Below are 24,776 nucleotides of genomic sequence, written 5' to 3'. Positions count from 1 at the left end.
AATCTGACGCCAAGACCCAATTAGGGTTTTAAATTAAATTTAAAAGATTATTTTTCCGACCCAAATATCGGCTAATAGAATTGCACCATTCGACGTCACGTGGCACAACCTACATGGTATTATACTGAAAATTTTTTGCGAAAATTTTCTCTGGTCGTTGCTTCAAGAAAAGTATTAAGTAGTTGTTTTATTCATTATGAAATTCTTATTTGTTAACTGTACATTTCGTCTCATGGTGCAATTCTATTGGCCGACATTTGGGTCGGAAAAATAATCCCCCGAATACCACTCGAGCTTCAAAATTCATCTGGTATTTCCCTCAAGGTTCGTTGCAAACAAATATAGTCGTCATGACGACTATAGTCGTCATGACGACTATATTAATTGTTTGCAACGAACCTATCGGGAAATACCCGATAATTTTGAAGCTCTTGTGGTATTACATATGAATATTCTTGAAAAATAAAATATCACAATTATCTTGCACGCCCTAATCTATAAAGGCTTACTGTAAATTAAATCGCGAAATCACGTGGTAAAAAATTCCTAATTATTTTATATAAATGTAATAATTTATTTGATAAAAAATATATATTCATTTTAGTTTAAGTTTTTATATTGATCTAAAAGCCTCAAAATTTCATCTATATTTAAGAATCGGAAACGAGACTACGCTAAGGCTGTGACTCCCTTACTTCAAAATGGATTGGATTTTGAATTTCGGGAGTCACAATTTAGAAACCGAGGATTAAATAGCGTTTTTTTTTCGTCAAACAAAAAGGTTTTTATACAATTTTATAAACTTTACAACACGTTAATTAATGTTAATATGATATTGCTTTTAGATTTAAAAAACAGTTCTGGTGGCACTTTTGTCTTAACTTTAAGTCAACACTATCTCTTAGCAAATTTGTGTATGTTGTGTAGTTTTCATCTTAAATAAATTATACTCACCAATATTATATTTTATTTTACCTCGATTTTTCTAAACAATAAAACAACATTTTATTCATATTATATAGTTATTTAATTGGTGTACATGGTTATGCATAATATTCAATTGTTAATTTATTAAATTATGGCACTTAACATAATATCTTTAAATAATACATACACAAATGGATAATGAATCAATGATCGGAACACAGAATTTTCGAAATTAAACTTAATATATTCGGAATTATTTCTCAGTCGTTCGACACTTTCGCTTGACGAAAGTTTCTTTTTATATATTTTTTTTAATTTTATAAGAAAATAAAATTTCAACAAAATAAAAATTATTGATCCCAAATCGCAAATAAAATTACTCAATGAAATTATAAATTAATCTTTTGTACGCAGAGTTCTCACCATTCACCTCGACACCATAAACGCGCAGGAATTTCTTACTTTCACACATTATCATTTCATACAAACTGTTAAAAACTTATCACTAAAGAACTTCACTATTTAAATTACGCTAACTTCCAAAGCGTTTATTTTCAATGCAATAGAAGCGAGCTATTATATTTCCACTCTATAGAACTGTGATTTAAGGCATGTTATTAAGCTAATCTATACGGTTACTGGATTGATCGATCTATTTATACATAAGTGGAAGCAATCCGATTAATATGGTTTGATGCAAAGCTCACTCACACAACGACAAACTTCAATACATCCAAAGGCCACAACACATTCAGTCACAAGCGCAGAGTAATGACAATGTTCAATTATATATTACCAAATTCGCACAACATATGAAAGTTAAACTACAATCAACATACCTAAACTAATTATTGTATAAATTACACTCTATAATACAGTCCTTTTGCCTTTCACACATTTCGCCAAATGTTAGTTCACGTGGCAAACATTTGACGGAATATTTCAAAGGCATGTACAATGATTGTCAAGTGACACTCATGTCGTGCCTGAGAACGTCGGCAAGAGGTCGGTTAGCTCCAGCCTCGAGAAAGACGCGCTCGACTACAATTTCGTTCTAAGACACACCAATAATAAACTACAATCGCCAATTTGTGACTCAACAGCACGACGGACTACAAGAGGAACTGTATCGTGCATAAAGGTTTCAATTTTTACCTTTTGATTAATATTTACAAAACTATACGTATAACTGGAATTTCGAGTACATTTACATTAGAGTATTATTAAAATTTACATCTAAACCCTTGAGCAATACGTACCAAAAATATCTTTCTCTCAATAGTTGCATATTAAGCAGTGATATGATTGACTATCACAATATTATTATCATATTTGGCGAAAGCGCATGCTAGGCCAGGTGTATCAATGATTCAGTTGCAGATATCTTAAATATCGACACACCGGTTCCTTGCATCTGATACACACTTAAGTTACGAGGGTCGAATGAACAATGTTGGACGACACAGGATATGAAAATGGATAGGCGCATGCGATCAATTCGAAAAATGTTATGATCCAACACCGCGTTGTAGAAATGGACACGAGGAACGGAAATTCGGAAAGGCCATGCGATTAGTTCCACAATCGAGTTAAAGCCCATATCGACCTAAACAGACCCGAACTAGTAAGGAGGGTGAGATGGAAAGGCCGCATGCTGTTAATGAGAAAGCATCGTTATATCCGCGGTCCGCATATCGACTTGTGCCTGGGATTCAACCGACCCTTATATTATTGCTAAACGAACTAACACCGATACGATAACGTTATGATATAATTTAGACACCAATCTGTTTATCTAAAAATTTAAAAGGGCGTCTTTCCCTCGGCCGGTTCGGAGATTATGTCACTAGGGTTAACATTCACGTCGGGGAAATATTCACCGTCAATATGTCGTTATAAATTCCTAAATGCGTTATTCTAGTATCATTTAAGGTAAATATTCCCCCGATTTGCGTTAATATATATTTACAGATGTATATAAGTGCCTTAAACGTAAGACTAGATTTTACTATAGATACATACAATGTGCGAAATCGATTTCAAAAGAATAAATGTGTCTCAGAACGGGGAACTACGGTATATAAAATAATATTGTCATAGATGTCAAGTCAAAATAAATGGTCATTAAATAAAAGAGATTCCAATAAGAATCGTAGAAAATAAAGAAAAAAACCTTAAAACGTAGATCCCCACCCGAAGACCTATTCGAAAGGTAACGTCAATATCTCGTTCCACTTTTACTGTACTAAGATCACAATTATCACACGATTCACTGTTCTGGCTTATTGCACTCGGAGGAGCAGCCGTTTGGCGCTGATTTTGCCTAATTAATGTCTGGCAAGCTTCAGTGGTCGCCAATACGGCTGCCAGTCGCGCTAGGCGGGCCAATATCAGAAGTCCTCTAGGAGCACCGCATCCCTGGGCACGAGGCCCTTCTGATCGCCCCGACAGCACAGTAAGTACTGGTCATCCACCTCCAGGATAAGGCGCAAACGTTCACCTTCGTTGAACGCCAAATGACCGGAGTCTGAAGGTAGTCGATGCCATAACGTTCGCACGTATCTGTAATTGAGAATTAGATAGTTAATCTCACATTCTCCTAGTTATCGCAGATAATATCACTTTTATTTATTAATATTAATTTTTTTTAGTTTATGTTCGTTTTTTTCTGGTGTGACATGTTTTTTTGGTAATTATTTATGCACTTTTAGTAGTTTAACCCTAAGTAGGTACTTATAAATTTTTTATTTATCAATACAAGGGTTGCCTGGAAGAAGTCTCCTGTTAGCGATAATACCGCCCTTTGCCTAATACCTTATGTAATCCTTTTTATATATATCTTTAAAGTAGTATAAATAAATAATTAATAATATATATGAAGATATATAAGGGCTTTATAGCTATTTTATTTGTTCTGGCCCTAAATTGTACTGATTGCATTTATTATCAAAACTGGGGCAGACGACAATTAGATAGCATTAAAAGTGGACTACGCGGCCAGTTGAGTAATAAAAATTGTCGTAGGAAATAGATAATAAATACATATAGTATACAATATATAAGGATTTAAAATTAGTTTCGTTTTAACTAAATAAAAAATAGACTGATACGATGTCATCATTCTTATTATTAGTTCCCCAAAAAATTTAATATCGCCATCATAGACACGTTGATCTGATACCATGTCTGTCTACGTAACGTTATGAATTATTAATGTTAAATTTATAACAATTCTAAAACGGGGTCCATGTGACCTTAAAAATATAAACGAACATGCTAGTCGAATCCAGTGGAGTGGACAGTAGTTTTGAAGTTATACTTCTTTTGGCGCGTTAGGGAAAAATGATAAGAGAAAAGTTTCACGATGCGTGCGCACGCCGTCACAAAAAACCGGCACCCTGAAGTTAGCTACAGTCAACATTTCAGTTTTTTCTATTGTTAGTGTCGTTTTTTCTACAAACGTAGAATAAAAATCTTTTCAAAATTGTTATTCTACGTTTGTAGAAAAAAACGCCAAATCTGATCATGTCAATCAAATCGCGTTGATTTTATTGACATGATCATCATCTTGTTACGCCAAAGAAGTATAACTTCATAAGTACACACGTTTCTTTTTTAAATTCACTGTTTAAATCCGGTGAATATGTGTATTACTAGTAAGAAAGACTCACTTGTGTTTCTGTTGTGTATGCGCGCGGGCGGCGGAAGATGATGCCGCCCGCCTAGGGGCTGCAGGTGGGGCGGCGCGACCGTACGGCAAAGACGAAGGGCGAGGAGATACGCCGCTCGGTCCTTGTGCCTGGTCTACTCGGGATGTCCTGCGATGATTATGTTTAGATATAGTAACATAGTCATACGAAAACTGAATATCATATCTTAGTAGTAATATTACATAGACATTATATTATTCAAATTTCAAACCTATAAAAAACTGATTATTTCATGCGCTTCAATTGTTCAAGTCGATCATTGTAAAAGTATTATTACTAATTATTGTATTAGTATATTTTTTATCATTATCGGTCTCCAAACACGAAAGTGAATAAACAATATTTGAAGCTTACAGTATCTTTATGCATAAGTTAATGGTGTTTTAATATTAAAGAAACTAAGATACATCGTCCGTTCAGTTATAAATCCAAGCAAAATATATATAAAACCACTTTACATACATGCAAAATCGTGCTATCATTTGTTATTTCCGGAATATTTAATTTGTTAATGTAGTTAGTATAATCCCAACAAATATGATACGTACGGCGCCTTTTTAGCATTTTTATCGACTCTTTGATTGGTCCTCGCTTTCTCGAAGACATTCCTTTTCGTTTCGGGTATAACTCTGTAGATGCGTGCATATTTTATAATGTGCTTAAAGCATAAACCGTCACCACAGACTACAAAGAAGACCTATTTTGTATCGATTGGAATAAAGCCGTGCTGTTTACATTTCTACAATAATAATACTAATTAATAATAGATTTCGTTCGTAATTCATCGCGCTCTTTTCAGTAAACCTAGAATTATGAGAATAAATTATGAAGTGTGAGGCTTATAAAACGTATATAAGTTTTGAAATATTTTTTTGATCTAGGTAAAGTAAAGAAATATTTCACCTATTAGATCCTTATCTTTAAGATAACTTCGCCTGAAATCCAATTATTTATTTGTATTTTACTAGTTGCTACGAAAAGTAATTTTCCTATATATCTCCATGTAAACTTTTAGAGAATGATTTTAAAGTGTCTTAAATAATTGTAGTATACACATACATAGTATGTATGGATATTTAATTTTTTTTTGTTTTTGACCATTGGGTGATTGAAGATATTATTTTTCTGAAATTATATACAATATATAATGTAACTGACTCGCTAACTTATCTCTTACTTAACTTGTATAAGTGCAGAGGCGCTAATTAAAGATTCAAGTTGGCGCCTGGTAGATTGTACCGGTGACCCCAGAGCATAGTTTCCTCGCTCAACGAATAAGTATCGCAATTCAGAGAGATAATGCTGCTAGCATTAAAAGTATACTGCCACAGGGGCAAAACTTTTTTAATTTCCTATTTATCAATTATAATTATAATATATAATTGAATGTATATATAGATTACAATTTCGGTATTTATAAAGAACCAGGCGTTAGTTTGTCTCATTTCTCTATATTATTTAAATTTTACAATTAAATAAAAATCTTATGGTAATATTCAGAAATAGGTCAGCGCAAAATGTGAATCCCGTATGTCAAATTGGACATTAACATAGGAGTCATAGTTTGCGCTAAACCTAGTTCCTGATTTTAGTTTTGGAGTTATTACCTGTTTGCCGCTTGCGGTGGTTTTTTGGTACCAACACCGCGTTGTGTGGTTTGTGTTCGTGGAGTGGATATAGTTGGGGACGCTCCTTTGCGGACAGCTACCGGTATTCCTCTGATGAATAATATGTATATTAAAACTTCAAAAACATATACTAAACGCATACTGGATATGAATTGCAGATTATATAAACACAATTTGGACAATATAATTATTTCTTAATTTTTATTTTTTTTATTATCTAGTTATATTAATCTGCGGAATTCAGAGGGTAATAAGGAAATTCATATCAAAACTAATTGAACTTTGAAATTACCCGCATACATTAAAATAATTACAAGTTAACAAAAACCTTATCCAGTAAAGAAAAATAAAATAATTTACTAGGAAAATTTATTTCTTTCGATTTCTCGAATATAATTTACTTAAAAACATATTGATGAATACGGATAGTAATGTCGAACATCCGTCGTACTAGATCAAGTTTCGCCGGTTTTCCTTTCATAATTTCATTTTACATAATATATAACTATGATTAGAAAAGACTTTAGTGCTAATATGTGATGTCAAAAACATGTTTAAAATTGACATACGGCCAATGAATAGTGTCATAGACGACTCATTGGTCTAGTGGTTAGTACCCCTGACTGCGAATCCATGGGTCCCGGGTTCGATCTCCGGCTGAGACGAACATCGATGTGATGAGCATTTGGTGTTGTGCTTAGGTCTTGGGTGTTTAAAAATCTATTTATATGTCTATCTATCTATAATATGTATGTATATCCGTTGCCTAGTACCCATAACACAAGCTTCACCAGCTTAGCATGGGACTAGTCAATTGGTGTGAACTGTCTTAAAAAAAAATTGTTTCTCTTCTAAGTCCAGATAAGGAATGTCAGAGTTAAATTACATACCGAAGCGTGTTCTTAGCAGGCGATGGTAATGCGGGCGCTTGAGGTCGAACGGGCGATGACACGGGTCGCGGAATCTTGGAACCACGTGCGGCAGCCGGGGATGTCTCACCTACGGAAAATTAATATATACTAGAATGATGTACATAGATTAAGCTTTTGGAGGAGACTTCGGGTTTCAGCTGAATTTTTTTATAAAACTTATCGCTCTTCTATGTCTAAGTGTTTTGGTTTTATCTGCAAGTATCTTTATAAAATAATGAGTGGACAATTCATCTATATTAACACATTAATGCCTATGCGCAGTATGTAGTCCAATGTATTATAGGAAAACGTTAAAATGTTTAGAAATAACACTTCTTTTCTTGTTAAACTTAACTGTTTTGCAATTTATATCCACATTTAGTGGAATTGATAATATCTTGTTACCCTGATCTTAGGGGCTTATTATCTTATAAAACTGGCCATGTACTTAGCGGATACTAGCCCCGATTTGAAGTATAACTCTCATAGGAAGAGACACACACCCACACCTAAAGTGGATTTTTTATTTAATTCGCAAAGATCTATTCTAATTCTAGAACCAGAGAGTTATATGCAGTTGAATTTGCGAATAAAGATTAGACCGTTGAGACATTGAAATTATTAAGGATCGATGCAATGGTGAAATACAGAATAGTAATTTAAAAGCTATGATAGCTTGTTGGTCGCACGCACGGGGGCATTGCATCTACCGAAATAGAATTTTTATCCGAACATCTTGAACTCATTTAAGGAGTATTGTGAGTATGCTTATTAAAACGTAACCTTGTAACTCCATATAAAATGTCTATATTTTTTTAATTTACGGTGGACAGATAAACTGTGTCCACCATACTATTGTAAACTTATTTTATGATTATGTATACAAATAAATAAAGGAAATATTTGAATGATGCTGATGTCAGATTGAAATCTCTGCTATCAATGTGTTAGTGCGGCAATGTGAATGAATGAATATTTTTTTAGATAACGTGCCATATTTGTCATAGAAATAGAATACGGCTAGAAAAGTCGTCGCTGAACAAAAATATCATCCAAATATAAAAAACGACTATATTTACATCACTATAACAAAACAACAGGAGAAAAATAACATTAGTAATCTTCGTTAAACACGAACAAGGCGGTTATATAACGTTTATTTAAAACTAAACAAGAGAATGAAAATATAAATTAATTTTAAGAGTTTGTGTTCTCATATATATATAGTATATACTATTTATAAAGCAAAACTTGCCTTTTTCACTAAATACAAGGAACTTTGATTATGAGATTTTAAATATTCACAGAATGTGAACAAAGGTCGCGTACGCTTATCGAAAATAGCTCTTGATCTCTCTCTGATGCCAACAGGAAACGACGTAAAGGTGAAATGACTAATTCATGAATAAAATCTAGTCAAAGGTAGGAGAGTAACTAGAATCTTAATTCGCAAGATTAAACTTTTGAAAAAAATACGCATTACAGTCAACACTTAAAGTATTGTTATTAATTAATAGAATTTCATTAACATTTATGCTATGTACTGAATTATAAAATACTTATTTAAAATTCATAAATTTCCAGATTCGACTGTAGGACTAGTGCTTTATTTAAAAAAAAATCAGTGCCGTTACAACCTCTGAGGTCTGAGCCTCAGATTTTTGTGTCTGTTTCATGATCATTTGTCGATCTAATAGGCAAGTAGGTGATACTTCTGTGCCTGACACACGCCGTCGACTTTTTGGATCTAAGGCAAGCTGGTTTCCTCACAATTTTTGTTGTTCGAGCGAATGTTAAATGCGCACATGGAAAGAAAGTCCATTGGTGCACAGCCGGGGATCGAACGTGCGACCTCAGGGATGAGAGTCGCACGATGAAGCCACTTGGCCAACACTGCTCGCTTTATTTATAAACTATAAATTTATTCATAAAAACTAGATTAGTGTACTAAAAAACTGTCGTCTCTTTCAGTCAATTTGAGGTTACATTATGATGAAAAGAGATAACTTATATTACTAATAGTCTTATTACATTGTTAGAAAATTGTGCCTCTTTATCACAATACACAACAGTTTAGTAGAATACAATTTAATAGACTTAATGAATCATTAAGTCATTTTCAAACTTCATTACTTTGTAAGTGGGTCGACTACTCTCAGTTTAGAATTAATCCTTTTAATTCAGTGAAGAAATTTATAATAGTGTACAGTTCAAGTTAAAATTGTTACAATTTTAAGTGTTAACGGGACATAGGAAGTGCTTCATTTGGTGAGGTACCAATATAGTAGTGTCCATTGTTTCATTGCATTTTATGAGGAATGGGAAGTACATGAATTAAATACTAAGTTTTGTTCGTTAAGTTCGATTCTTGAGTATAGAAACTTTTTTTTTAATTTGTATAAATTGAAAATGTTGTCATTGATTTAGGACAAAAGTTGTTTATAATTTTATACAAGATACAAAACAAACACAAAAGCGTTAAAAACTAAAAAAATTAAGTTATATCATTAAACAAACATTGGGCATGTTATCAATCGATTAACAGAAATATATTTATATCTCAATGATAGCAAATAATTCGTTTAAGAAACGTAGGTTGTAATATTTTTGTATTTAAGGCGGGGTTTACGAATGACCCACTTAGAGGAGATATGCTGTTTATACATTCGATTTTAAATCTTTTAAACATAATATACTAACATACAACAGCTATACCTACTTGTTAGTAACCCCAATCAAGTGCTACCAACTTTTGAGTGATAGTTTCCTAGCTGATAAATGCACCATTTATCCAGTTTAAAAATGGAATAAATAAACTTGAACCAATAGAATTACTTACTGGGTGGTGTAACAGGGCTTTCCGCATTGCTCATCATCTCCCATTTAAGCTGGAGTTTCCGGAACTTGCCTCCAGAGTTATTGCTGCCCTGTGCGGTGTTGCCACTGCCACAGCTATTGACTGAGCAGGGTCGCCATTGCTCTTCACCGCTGGTATCGAGCTGGACAAGAGTATAAAACGAGATGTAAGTATGGAGTATAGCGTGCCATCTCTAGGTTTCCTGCTAATCCTACAGACTAATACAAAATACACATATGCCTTCGTGGTAATACAGAGTAATTTTAAATTACTCCTCCTGGTATAACCAGGGACTACAAGATACTCGTTACTATAAAACAGAACTAACAATTTGTTTGTGGCTATATCAGTAGTTGGATATATAATACAGATTTACTTCTAATTTATAATAATAAAGAAAGTTATTAAATACTGGGACTAAATGTAAAAGTTCAATAACATTTCTACCAAACTGCATTTGAAAAGGCATTTCATGTAGTACGACATTTTACATCTATTTTCTACAAGTAAATATTCAAATGGAATATCAATGTTTCGTGTATACAAGATGGTTGCCTGATATTCGTACTATTTATGAGTAAGCGGAACATTTATTGCACAAACATAAACCACAAGTTCTACGAAACAAATATACTTCATACATAGCAATTATATAATATATAAAATAATGGTACGAAACTAAAATCTACAAAATAATACGTAGAAAGCGTGATTAAAAGCGGAACGAAAAATAACACGATTTACATGAAAAAAGCGTCAACACATAGATTCCCTCCAGTTACCTTCATTTCGACCGTGGAGGGTTTTGTGGTCGCTTTGTTCTCTAGACTATCTGTGTAATCGTCACTGTCATCAAGTACCAACCGGTCGAAAGCTTGCATCAATTTAGAACCCAACTGTACCCCTGACCATCGCCTATTGTTCTCTTCAGTTCTGCTATTATTCGGACACATGTCGTAACCGAGGGGAGACGGATTGACACAGGACCTTGGTCTATGCTTTTCTATAGTAGTCTTTATATTTGCCGTATCATTGAGTAGGTCAGGGGTTGATGGCTCTTTATTTTTAGGATCTTTGTTTCGCATTATGACGCTTGCTTGGGAATCATCACTCATTCCACTGGACTGCATCGAACGGACCAATTTCAGTAAGTTCAGCTGGTTCAAGGTTAGTTGCGGGGTGTTAATCGTAGTTGGCTGTTAAATACACCAAAGTTTTAACATCATGCAACATGCTACCCGTTAGTTGATATACGTCCTTGGGGCCGACATCGAAGCTTCGATTTTGCCTTTATTTGCATTTTATGAAAGCTGTGCACGAACGTATCTTGGATCGCAGTGACTTGTGATTTAAAAGCACATGCAATAAATAAAATGCAAATAAAGCTATGTCTGCGGCGGTATTTTGTATGCATTATGGTTATGTAGAATGATAGTTTAAGTAGATAAGTTTATATTAGTAGAAATGTAAGAGAAAATTTTTACGAGATTTTAGGAATTGGATTCTTACCCGACTCGCTGCCCTCATATCGCTTTCGATACGCTTGAAGCTTCTATGTAGTTCACGCATTTCAAACATGAGATCCAAGGAGAAGGGTAATAGACGAAGAGGTTCAAGGCTGGCCAACAATGTATCCAGTAATGCTCTGCAACGCGGTTCGCCAACGCACCCGGCAAGTATGAGAGAATCAGGGTCATAATGCTTAGCTAGTATGGACTCCCGAGTTCTTACATACGATACCCATGCGTCCACGGACTGTGCACTAAAATAAAATTTAATAATTAATATTTTTACCGCAGATGTATTGGGCTGTAGAATAAAAATACTTACTTAAGAAGACCTAAAATGAATGCGTTGAATTTGACCAGCCCTTCCGTCACTGCGTCCTCGCTGTTTATTCTCAAAACTAACTCATTGAGGGATTTTGTGATAGGACCTGAAAACGCATTTTCTTTAAATTTCTATCCTTCTACAAAATATTTCGTAAAATTATTATCACTGAATATACCTTGTCTTGCAGTAGATTCCACCATTTGCCAAACAGAGTTATTGACCGCACCAAAAGATGTTTCGATATTTTCTTTTAAACCGTCTCTAAATATAGCGTAAAGTGCTGGACATAACGCGTTTAATGCAATCTTGGCGCATGTCGGAGACTGTTTCGAATCACCAAGGAAAGTAAGTTCAGCTTGATCCGTAGCAGATGAAAAGTGTTGTATTAGCATTTCCACAGCATCAGTTACATTTGAGACTAGAGCTTAAAGCAAGAATAAAGATGTAATTCTTATTGTCTAGGTATAGTTTATGCACTAACCCTACTTTTTACACCACAGCCTAAACACAATTTGACAGAAAGAGACGAAAAATACTTTAATTAAATCAGTGTTAGACTTACAAAGTTTTTGTTAATAATGGTAATAGTGTTGCAATTATAAGAAATGTACCAACCTCGTTTCTGGGATACATCTATTAAATCGTATTTAGCCCTTCCTTCATGTCGTGTGGGACTTGCAAATTCATCAGGGCTTACTTCAGCCTCCTCACAAATTGGCATTTCCGCAAGGTTTTTGCCCTAAAATATTCATTATTTTTGACTTATGTTACTAGTTTAGTATGTTATTATTATGTGAAATGATTTATGGCTGCGTTATGGCATTCATGGATGAGCTAGTAAAATTAAAATACGAAAATTAAGGTTCGCTAAGAAAACGAAACAGACAATTGCAAAAGAACGACGTAAGCTAAAAAATAAAAGTACTTACTGGACATAGCGGGGATTGCCGTGCACTAAATGAAAAAGCATAAGGTTTTTACCTGATAAAGTCGCAGTGCTACCACAGCTGAAATGTTAGGCGAGTTAGGTGGAGTGACGGGATTAACTACCTTTAGCTCTTCCACGGCTTTCGATTGTGGAACGTCACTCTTCACCTCTGACTTCTGGGCAAAACTTACAGATTTTTTGCTATTGCAACTGCTGGCACTAGAGTCTGTGGACCTCTGATTCTCCTCTTGAGACCGCTTCATTTGTAAGAACTTGGTAACCTGACTTCTTACCTTTTGTACTTGAGTTTGATCCCACTCGTCCATGTTTTGACAGTTAACACCACTTTGCTTTAAGAACTCTTCAAGTTGCTGTAAATCGGCGCTGCTAATGAGTGCACCAGGTGGTGGAAATTCTATATATTCTAACTTCTTTGTTCGTGGCTTGGGCATTGGCGGAGTGTGTGGTCTATGATATCTTAATTCGTTTGATTTTCCTGATTCAAGACTGCTTTCCGTGCCAACACCTTCATCTTGGTAGTACTCATTGTAATCGATATCTTTTTCAGCTGCATCTAAAAATTGCTGGGATAATCTTTTTGCAGCTAAATCATTATTCTTCCTACAGTCTATGTTTTGATTTTGAAGATAATAAGGTTCTTGCAGAGACCGTCTTTTTGTTTTTTGCTCTACTGCTGCTGTTGCGCAAACTAGAGGATCTTGTTGAACGAGATCTTCCATTTCAAACATGCTGTAACGTTTAGTGTGCGCGTTTGACTTTTTGGTTTTATCTAAAGATTTTCTTAGAATACTTTTTGGTAGGGGTGGCCTTGGAGGTACAGGCTCACCTTGTTTTCCTAACCGATGTTGATCAGCTAAAGAAAGCGATCGCTTGGGCACACTTGGATTTGTTCTTTGTGGATCATTATGCACCCCACTGGCCTCGGAACTTGTAGCGCTATCGTAGCGATAAACAAACAGAGGGTTAAAGTTTCCAGCTGGCGCTGGACTGTTTTGGGCAGACGAATCGGTTAACATAGTCGAAGATCCTCTGTAACCAGAGGACGGTTGCGTGGCAGTACTAGAACTAGATGACACGGCTGTAGCATTCGTTAAGTTATTGCAATCACAGCTCATTGGCCTATTTCTTAGCCGTGAGGCAGGAGTTGCAGTACAATATTTTTCAGTGCACTTATGAATAGTTTCTTTCTCTTTCATGTGCTGCATTAATTCGGGTACCTCTGACAGTAGTTGTCTACATTCAAGCGGTAATAAGAAGTTCAGAGAATCCCAGTCTTTAATATGTCCTAGGCCTTTTTTCTTTAGCATTTCGACATCGTTACAAGAAAACGGACGCTTTCCCTTAACCTGTGTTCGATTTCTTTTACTGTCTGTTTTTGGAGACATGTTGACTTTTACTGGGCTAAGGTAAATATTGGGTCTACCGTTCAAAAAACTTATATCAGGTAAAGTGTAATTAGGGTACAATACGAATACCGGCTTTTCACAATCACCTTCCTTCAATTTTTCTAAGAATGAAGCTTCAACCACTTTGTATAACTCTCTTTCATGTGAAACGCTCGTTTGTAAATTAGATGTTTGCATACATTTATCTTCAGTGCTACTTTTAAAATGAGTTGATGTTGCCTTTGTATCACAAGGCTCTCGATGTATTATCTTGTTCATTTTGGTTATTTGGGTGCCGTCAGATTCTGAGCAACTTGAGATACTTACGCTCGTAGCTGACGAATGTGAAGAAACCGACTTTTTATTATGTCTTACTCTAGAAGGACTATTCATCAGGTTGGTATTGGTTCGCCTTATGCGCGGCTTATTTACTACAGCATACAGATTACTTTCGCTATCACTTAACTTAGCTCCATCCGATTCTTCTTCTTCTAATAAGACCTCATCGTATACTCTATTGAATGGATTAGTTCTTATTTCTTCATAAAATAATGAGGATGTTTCTTCTGTTTCTTCAATCGGTAACTCTGCCTGGGGTCTCATAGATATAGATTTATTAATTTCAGCTTTGTGCTCTCCCAGAGATTCACCACTCTCACCTCCAGAGCTCGGCCAACACTCTGAGCGATCAAGCTGATCCATTGTTACGATACCTTCATTACTATCGCTCTTTTGTTTCATGAAAAGTTTGACTAAGTTAAAGGAATTTTGCTTCGTTTGGCTTTTATCTGTGGAGGTTTGGTCGGTCGATGATGTGCTCATCGGCTCTGAGTGTTGGCTTCCTTGAGAGCGGTTTTGTGAAACATCATATACTTTCATACATATAGGAGTACTATGTAACCTTTGGTTTACGGTGAAGGAATCGACCTAAAAAACGAACAGTGTTTATTAAAGGCAATGAGCCGATAACGTGTTTTGATAATTAATTTTCATTAGCACAAGCACCTACCGTTGAATTGCTTAAGGCTGCCGAATTTATAGAGCTACTCATAAGTTTCCGCCTGTATAGATTTGGTAGACTTTGACTTTTTATTACAGAACTGTTCATGTCATTTGTAGCATCTGATGACTCGTTTGAATTTTCATTGTTATTACCCGATGGATGCCTAAACATAAAACAATCGTTATATTTTAAATACTTCTTTTAATATGTTTAAATTCTTTAAAACAATACGAACCTTTGTAAGGGCAATTGACTGGTTTGCTTTTTAAGCTTACTCCACGTAGTTAAACCTACGTCGCTCCTAGCCATAGACGTCGTAAGCTTATTTGTTAGTTTCTTACATCTTTCTAATAATTCTAAGTTCCTGCGCGTTCTTTCATCACTATCTAATATTATTCGCATATCATCTTTATCCAGTTTGTCTGCAAATAATGATTCACGTAAGACGAAGCTTATCAAATTTTAGGAAGGTATGATTCACTATGAATTATATCATCTATATAATCATTAATCATATCTACACACAAAACAATGCCACTTATTTAAAAATTATATTAAACCAACGCGTAATATCAGCTATATATTTATGTGCTTTGTTCATATCAACACCAGCATGATTTTAAAAAAGTATTATAAACCAACGTAACATATTTGCATAAAATATCTCAATCCCTGTTACAAGCAACGTTAGACATTAGAGTTTGATTATATATATGCTCATCATATTGCGAATTTATTTATGTATAGAGCTTAAACCCTAACAAAATATAATACCCATCGAAAGAAAATAAAGTAATACAGATATGAATTTGAATCTCGAAGATCCTGATAAGTAATAAGCTTTATAAAAAGATTGAGCGTCTTTAGTAATTGTTCTAGACTTTATTGAAATACGAGAACCGCCTCACCGGCCGCACAGTCTTATTAAAGCATACTTTTTGTCTTAATTAAAGTGTTTTGCCTCAGTTATTAATTTTAAGTGACCTAGAGTAATAAAGACATTCAGTAGCTTGATGTATATGGTTTATAGAACACTACCTGAAGGTTTCATCTGAGCTAAAGATTAATACATATCTCCACTCACCATGTTTTTGATTGACGGCAGTTTCAGCACACTCACTGTCCTCGGAGTAGATGGTGAGACTTCCCTCAAAAGCTATAGTATAGTTATCCTTATTGGCTTGACACGTTAAGATGAGATCCTGCTCAGTTGGTAATTCACAGTCGAGACTGTCTACACTGAAGTGGACACCATGTGCACCCTCTTTAACCGGCGAAAATAGTAATTCCGATTTGCATATTGACATTGTGTTGATGGAACCGACGGATTCTTCTCCCTGTAAAAGGATGAATTGTTAAAAAGCCGTTTTTAATAAATCTTACTTATACCTCTTTCTGCCGACGACTTTAATATAGACTATATCTAGTTTGTACTTTGATGTGCTGGGACTATATTCTATGGGATGCCGCACCACCTGGTGGGTCATGCTATCGTATATAGTATATTTACAATAAAAGGAATTGGGAGTCTATCATTGATAATCATGAGGTATAAGAAGGCTAATAGTAAGCCAAATTATTGTTTCTTAATAATTTTTTGTAACATTTATCTTTAAACATTTTTAGTGCGAGAAAAATCTAACAGCAACTGTATCTGTGATTATTGCTTTGATTGTAATCAATTGTAAAAAATGTATTTTTGTTTTAACTACGTTTATAGATATGTTTTTAACAAACTAGCAGACAAGTCTACATCTTCTGTCTCCTAATTTCTTCTCTTGAAATCCTTTTCATTCACCGCTCTAACATTCATTCGACAATTTCCGTAAGCTTAAGCAAATAGCTTGAATGTGCTGTTCTCACAATTTGCATCTTAATATATTTATAATATAAAGACAGTTTTAAGAGCATACAATTGTGTAAGTTTTAAGCGGAATGCATCGTGCACGAATTTATTCCAGGAAGCATAAAAGTAAACGCATTTTCTAGAACATAAACATTGAGATGTAAGTTTATATTGGGATGGAAGTAAATTGGTTTAATGTAACGTACCTACGAATCACAAAACAAAATAGGTAGACTTTTAAGTAGAAATTCAATTTTTTTGTGTAATATTTTTATGAAATTAATAATTGTGTATTCTCCGGTTTTAAAATCCAAAAAGCTAAAAGTTAATGTGTAGGAAATTTAATTAACTAAATTATTAAATAAGATGCGATAAATATTTGATATAAGTTGCGAAATCATTAATAAGTTATTCTAAATCTCCTATTTGAAATATTAAAAGGATTAAGTTTCTCTAATATACGTAGAATTTAGTTAAATAAAATTTTTGATGTATTCTCCGCACTTCTTAAATATTTATATTTTTATATTACATAACAATAATGGGCAGGAGGCTCATCCGATGTTAATATAGACACCCACTTTGTCAAAGCAAGTGCGTTTCCAGCCTTTTAAGAATTGGTACGCTCTTTTCTTGAAGAAAAAACTATTCTCTTTTATTGTGAACTACAGCGAGAAGTGGATACAAATGAATTGTGTATAGTTTATTGTATGACACAAGTACATGACTGTGCGGGAGAGCGTTATCAATTTATTTCTCTTTCCTGTTACAAATGAGGTCACAAATCAAATAGTTATGGAATAAATGACACCCATTGTTCTTTCAATTAAACAAATGTCGTTAACGGATAAACAAAATAATTAGGAATTTGTTTTAACACAAAAATGAGTTTGTTTTGTGCCGTTGTGGTTATTCAATATAAAATAATATTTATTTTATAGATATTTTTAGGTATATAATCGCCTTTATAGCCCTTGGTAGTGGTGGTCCTCACCTCAGTGCGGTGGTCCTGGTTTCCCGGATTAACATGGTGTACCTTGCGTTAAAGCGCAAAAAGCTCACCAATCAGTTCAATGAGAAATATGATGTATAATATGTAAGATTTAGATAGGCATAGTTAAGAGTTCTAAAATTTATAAGATAAAAATGAGGGTAGTCTAACATTGCATCAAGTTAATGTTAGTTAATTCGTTTTTATTCAATTTTGACGATCAAGCCTTTATCAAAAGAATAACGAAACGTCATCACAATTGGTCAGAAAGAAACGAATGAGTAAATGCTTAGTTATATTATAACATTATTTATTATTATTATACATTATATTGTAAGCATTAAACTGATTTCCTTTCTATTATATATACGAGTATATCTATAAGATTAGTTGTAGCTGAATAGTTATACTATTTAAACTTACAGAATAGTACCCTCCATTACAGGAGTCCCAATCAAAATCCGTCACACCCATATTGATGTCGCACTCACACACATAAAGTTTTAATTGTCTAATTTATAAAATGTCCGTTTTCACCTTTAATTATCTGACGCAAACACAATCATTTAAAAGGTCCCGAGATGTACCCGTTTTGACCTCATTAAATAAACAATTAATGAGAGACATGATACACAGTAGCACTACTGAAGACCCAGGGCGATACTGGGGCAGCGGGCATATTAATTTTAATATTAGCTACAGCCTACACTTCTCAAAGTGTTGACGCGCGAACGCACGCGCAGCGAATTAAACTATTTCAGCTAAGGCGACGCGGACTGTAAGGATCTCTGAAGCAAGTTCGTTATCGTAATCGACATGCTAATTATGTTTGCACTTTTATTATTTAAGCGCACTAATTGAAGCGCTTGTTATTCAAAACATAAATCATAATTATATATATAATCATATTAATAGAAGGCCTATAAAAAATTTACGAATTTTTATTTTATTTCAGACGCATTTTCTGTGGAAATAACAGGTGGAATCATTCAAATTTTGAATTTAAATTAAAAATACTATTTAAATAAAACTCCTATGTAAAACAAAAACCTCCTAAATATATTTTTTCCGTACATGAGTCTTAGCTTATCAATTTTCGCTAAAGTCATTAGATAATAACTAATAAGTTTAATAAGGTTTTAATTAAGGTGATTAATATGTTTGCATGTGAAAAATATTATTCGCCGTTTTTTTTATAAATTTCACCATTCATGTGCTACGCTAAAAATGTTTATACATATTTTTAAAAATTAAAAACAGTTAATTTGAGACGATAAAATAAACACTTTTTTTTTTAGAAGATTAATTAATTTTTTTGTTAATTTTAGAGTAATTCATAATTAATTTTTCAAATTTAATGAAGGAATAATACGATAAAATAGGATTTTAGTCACGTTTTGCCATCTATTTTTTGTCTACGTTTGAGAATATATGGCCAATGGTCCGTCTTGATTGGTAACACACACAAACGTAACGATAACACAGGGGAGCAAATATAGCACACTCACACATGCAATGAAGAGGGAATGATTGCAGCTGTGAAGCTTAGTGTGTATGCTTGACGCAATGTTCACGCACACATTAATGATTATTTTAACAGTCGTTAACATCCCGTGGGACTATGGGGCCAAATAGGAAGTCTTTTTGTTGATGCGAGCCAAGTACATCGACTTTCTTACATGTGAGCTATGACTCCTCATGAAACTGGTCTAATAATAAATACGCTGTAGTGAGTAGTGACATAATCTTCAAATAGAGTCGAGACTTGAGATATTTTGTTTGTAATATAAACGTTTTTCACATTAGAGCGACCGTAATTTTCTTTACAACTTGCTCATATGTGAAAATGGGAGTATTAAAAAGATACAATTTGAAACTGAATATTTTTCTTATATCGTAAAAGACCAATTAATCGTATTTATAATTTAAATTTTAATAATAATGGGCTTATTTAAAAAAGGTTTAAAATGTCACACTTCTAGCCATATTAGTATTGGTATTGTTTGTTTAATTTGTTGTGTACCTACTGGTTTTATCTATAGCTATCATAATAATATCATAATATTGGGGGACACGACAAATCAATAACATTAATACAACAAATCTGAATATAAAACCGTGAAATACTTTCATAATTGATAACTCGTATTACATTTCTATGATACTATTTTATCCAAATTATTTGACCCTTCATTCAAGTCAGGTCACAGAGGAAGTTGTGGATGCGGACAAGGCTACGCTGTTACCGTGTCCTGCCCCGGGCGATTGCTGGTGGCGCCGTGGGGTTTTAGTGGGTATGCACTATTGTGCGAGTCCCACATAACCCTTCCCCACCAAGGTCAACCGTGCCTGCGGGAGGGTATGCGTAACGCATTTCCCCACGAAAAAAAAAAAAAAAAAAAAAAAAACAAAGGAAGTTGTAATGTGTGAAGTGTGAACACTTTCAGGTGTTTTACAGTCAGTTCACACTTACACAGCATGTATAGCGCCATCTGTTGGCTCTCAACGAAGCAAGTAAGTACTAAGTGATGACAGCAAAGTAAGCTAGATGGCGTTATTAACAACGAATAAAGCTGATACGTGTTATGAGATGGTGCTTGATGAGTTAGTGGGAAAAATAAAACACAGAAGGGGAAAGGCGAACCTGACAACTACTGTGGATACTGATGGAACTGTCGAAACGAAATCTGTCCATCAGCGAGCTTGAGATGCTCGCAAACATTTCTCCGTGAGGGTTACTCTGCAATATATAAGATTATGAAACAAAACATTCCAGAATAGTGCAATTACAGAAATTATAGAACATGTTATCAAGTATTGAGGAAAACTTTGTTTTTCGTACATGTGTTAAATTATTTAATTACTGAATGGAATTAAATGTTTTTAAATTTCAAAACTTAAAATTAATTTAAATCAAATATTCACGGAGATCACTATGTAATCGATTGAGCGTATTTGTAGACTAAAAATAAAATAATAATAACAATGTCTTATTCATGGCGAGCATGAGATCTGATGATAAAATATCGTAGTCAGATACACCTAGTAATTAAAAATTGTATTGGTATGTTTTTTAGTAGTTAGTATGCAACAATGTGATTTTTCAGTCTATTATGGAGTGTATGAAGTAGTATTATGGAAGAAAACATCAAGATAGAGAGCAAGATTTAGAGTCGAGCGCTAACATAGTATGTCAAAAATGTATTGAATTGTACATAGGGAAGTCGTACTTAACCTAAATATTAACGATGTGTCACATAGGCTGATCACCCACTTGACTAAACATAGTCAATGCAGACAGAAATAATTCAGCCCCTTGCAACTTTAAAGGTTCGGTTTCCATATTTAACAATCCGTATATTAGCTAAATTATATAAGACATTTATTATCCTGTGTATAAAATTATGTTCGGATAACATTATGTAAATTCGGGGACCTTCACCAGTATTATCCTTATATGGAGTACGCACCAATGTTGTAAGCCGTTGGAGAACAGTCAAGTATATTTCATGTTATTTATAGCCATGTTTGGAAGAAATAATTAAAGTTACAATATTGTCTTTGGTTTACGCAAGTACCTACTAAACATTTAATAAAACTTATAAATATGAATTAATTGAGAGACTGACCACGTCCATTACTAAAAATAATCAAAATCTAATCAACATGTAGGTAATGTACACTTAAGAACGTCAAAATTCAATACTTCTAAATTTGGCATTCTACTGCCAGTTCTCAAATAAAGTACGTAAAACGGACTAGAAGCACTGGCGAATAACTGGGGATGAACAGTTCTTTAAACAATATAATGATTGGCGTTGAAAGAGAACTTTTATTCAAAATGTTACGTCTTAACGAAATTCAGTTCAAGTGTGAGATAACTGTCAAATTTGGTATTGACAGTTGACAGAGTTACTTCAAGTCGGTCAATTATTTTTAATCCCCAAGAACGATGAAACCCATATTTGGATTTTAATACAAATTAAATATATACGAGACTTACTATATATATTTATTGAAATACTTTCACTTGCAATAAACCCATATATATACTTGATAAATAATCAATTATCTTATAGTACAGTTACAGTGCAATGACATCTATAGAAAGTGTCAGCCAATCCGAATTAATATTATTATCAGTTTGTTTAAAAATAATAAATCGTATTACTGAATTGTAATACTTAATGCAAATAATATATTTTTATAGTAAAAAGAGTATTCTTTATACTAGACTAAAACGTGTTTAAATATATTTTAGTCTAACTGTTACTAATAATTTAATTACCCAATTGATTTAATGCAACGAATTTATTATCGTATTCTCGTAAATAAATAAAATATTTTAGCGAAATAAAAGACATAAAGTATATTAGCGACTTATTTGAAGAACAGGAGGTTCACCTGAGTAATAGCGCCGCCCATGGACATACCAGAAGGCTCGCGAATTGTCGGCATTTTAAGAATTGGTACGCTCTTTTCTAGAAGAAAAGTCGAAGTCGATGTTCGGAAATACCTCGATTTTTTTTACCTTAACCTCACGTTTACCATATGTGTTATTAACATTTTAACAATCTATATAAAGCTTAATTTAATTATTAAAGTCCGATCGTATACATATGTGTACATTGCGAAAGGAATGTTATATATTTGAAGTGAAAATGTGAAAACATGGTACCTAAGAAAAGGTATGCGTAATATTTCCTCACCTAACCATATTAGTTAGGAGCTATTTAGACCTGCCTATAATATGCTTTGATGATAAAATATATATTAACTTTTTACGTATAACAAGAACGGAAGTATTTAGTGTAAGTAAACTGTAATTGTCAGCTGGTGTTTTAGATTATAGTGAATAATTCAAATTACTATTATTTATTTATCTTTAACATTGCGAAACATAATGGTCTCAGGACGAGATACTTACGATTTACCAGGGCTAAATAAAATATTAAAGCAGTATAAGATAGAAATACTTATTATTTATAATATAATGTAACAAGATAACAAATTTAAAAGAAGTTTGCAGTCTTAATTTCCCTACAGTGAAATCGTAGACAATTTGACATTACATTTTCAGTGGAAACTGGAGAGATATGGACAGAAAGTTACTAATTTTATTAATTGTTAATTAAATGTTAAAACATAATTTACAAAATTTTTCCTATTTACGCATTGCGCATCTATAATTAAACACTCATACCTTACCAACACGTTTAAAATTGAAAACTAGTGTTATTAGATTTACTTTTAATGATTTAGGTTTAATATCGTTATTATCTGGATTAAATCACAGTATATAATTAACTTACATTATTAGCTCTATCATCAGGCAAGTTTGTGGTCATCAAGAGGGCGTGGATGTCTTCGGTCTTAAAACTTTCGATGTCTGCTTCAGCCAGGTTCGCGTCGAGATCTCGTGCTAGGTCGTTATATCGGGAAGTGAATTCGAATCGGGAGGTGAGATCTCCTATACCCTTGTATGAGGCCGACACAGAGGACAGTACTGAGGTGTGGTGGCATGACCCGTCTCGGAATATCGGACTGAAACGTAGAAATATATATGTTAACGCATTTTTATTCGACATATGTTTTAGCTAACAAACAACTAGAAGGGTCGTAATAGGTGAATAAATTAACTAAGCAACTGAGTCATAAAGGTGGAACGTGGGTGGACAAACAACCAAACAAAGCTTTATTAATTTTTAAATTTTAAGAATACAAATATAGTATAGGTTTTTTTTCTTACATTTGTTGTAAGAAAAAAAAAACACAAAAAAGACTGCGACTTACGAAGTAATATTATTTTCACCTAATTTTCTACAATACTACTGCTGCTGACTTAAACTAAGGTAATGTTCATAAACAAACTTAGGGTCGATTCGACCAAACTTCAATTTATAAACGAGTAACTATACCAAGAATAATCTATTCCATGATTTTAATCTCGAGTAAATCCATAGTCGTTTGTCCACGTAATCGATAGTATAATTGTGCTAGGAATAACAATACGCGAATAGCAAGAGAATGGTGAACGAAAATAAAACTCGGCAAATAAATGTTGTTCTACAACGGGACAGTGTAAGAGCATACATCATGTCAACTCGATTTTGCCGTATTATAGTTTGAAAAAGTAGCTTTTAACAGGTGTCAAACGACAACAAAAAGTTTTTATTTCTTGTTTGTTTGAGGCTTTCGTCTAAAAAGGAACTTTTGTTGAGCCCAGTTGAATTTCATTCTAATATTATAGAAAATAAAAAATCTAAAAACAAATAAATAAATAATAAATTGTTTAAACGTTTCATTATACAATGCTAGACTATTAATTTAGTGCGTTGCGTTGACTTGAAATTAAAACACAGAATACATATTTGTGAAATGACAGAAATCAGCTGATTGGACTGACTGACGCCATTAAATTATTCTAGGAATAGCTGTTATTCCGTGCGAAACGGCGGTATAGTAGCAATTCCCGAATAAGCCCACTATTCTTAGAATTTGTAGTTGGTAAAACGTAAACTTGATTTACTCTCGATTAACTGACGATTTATTCTAAGATTAAGATTTACTCTTGTTTGGTCGAATCGACCCTTAGTGTTCTATAACATTTTGACACTATATTCATGTGTCTGAGATAGCGCACTTGCACTTATATTCACTACATGAGGTTTATTAACTCAAAAGGTTCAGTTCTCTTTAAGCATCTTATAAGAAGGCCATTTGCGTTCCAGGACAT

The 24,776-nt window shown here is 33.7% G+C and overlaps 1 protein-coding gene across 10 annotated transcripts in view; it reads right to left on the bottom strand.

Annotated features, from left to right (window-relative positions):
* Positions 1 to 2,335: 2,335 nt before the first annotated feature.
* LOC125060121 overlaps positions 2,336 to 24,776 on the bottom strand; it is a 102,305-nt gene continuing 79,864 nt past the window's right edge. For 4 of the 10 annotated variants that reach the window (XM_047664849.1, XM_047664848.1, XM_047664847.1 and 1 more), the window contains 17 exons: positions 23,353 to 23,584; positions 20,685 to 20,780; positions 16,288 to 16,540; positions 15,439 to 15,625; positions 15,210 to 15,366; positions 12,848 to 15,127; positions 12,482 to 12,605; positions 12,042 to 12,290; positions 11,864 to 11,969; positions 11,543 to 11,795; positions 10,816 to 11,229; positions 10,016 to 10,175; positions 7,156 to 7,264; positions 6,245 to 6,355; positions 5,186 to 5,266; positions 4,599 to 4,745; positions 2,336 to 3,489 (listed from right to left, as the gene is read on the bottom strand). In XM_047664849.1, the coding sequence (XP_047520805.1) occupies positions 3,318 to 3,489; positions 4,599 to 4,745; positions 5,186 to 5,266; positions 6,245 to 6,355; positions 7,156 to 7,264; positions 10,016 to 10,175; positions 10,816 to 11,229; positions 11,543 to 11,795; positions 11,864 to 11,969; positions 12,042 to 12,290; positions 12,482 to 12,605; positions 12,848 to 15,127; positions 15,210 to 15,366; positions 15,439 to 15,625; positions 16,288 to 16,540; positions 20,685 to 20,780; positions 23,353 to 23,584 (5,131 nt within the window). In that variant the 3' untranslated portion in view covers positions 2,336 to 3,317. Of the gene's footprint in view, positions 3,490 to 4,598; positions 4,746 to 5,185; positions 5,267 to 6,244; positions 6,356 to 7,155; positions 7,265 to 10,015; positions 10,176 to 10,815; positions 11,230 to 11,542; positions 11,796 to 11,863; positions 11,970 to 12,041; positions 12,291 to 12,481; positions 12,606 to 12,847; positions 15,128 to 15,209; positions 15,367 to 15,438; positions 15,626 to 16,287; positions 16,541 to 18,463; positions 18,724 to 20,684; positions 20,781 to 23,352; positions 23,585 to 24,776 lie in introns of those variants that run through there. The other 6 variants (XM_047664850.1, XM_047664853.1, XM_047664851.1 and 3 more) reach the window with 6 other exon arrangements.

The sequence above is a fragment of the Pieris napi genome, chromosome 21 (genome assembly GCF_905475465.1).
Source record: "Pieris napi chromosome 21, ilPieNapi1.2, whole genome shotgun sequence".
Classification (NCBI taxonomy): domain Eukaryota; kingdom Metazoa; phylum Arthropoda; class Insecta; order Lepidoptera; family Pieridae; genus Pieris; species Pieris napi.
This window is presented reverse-complemented; position numbering and strand designations above follow the sequence as displayed.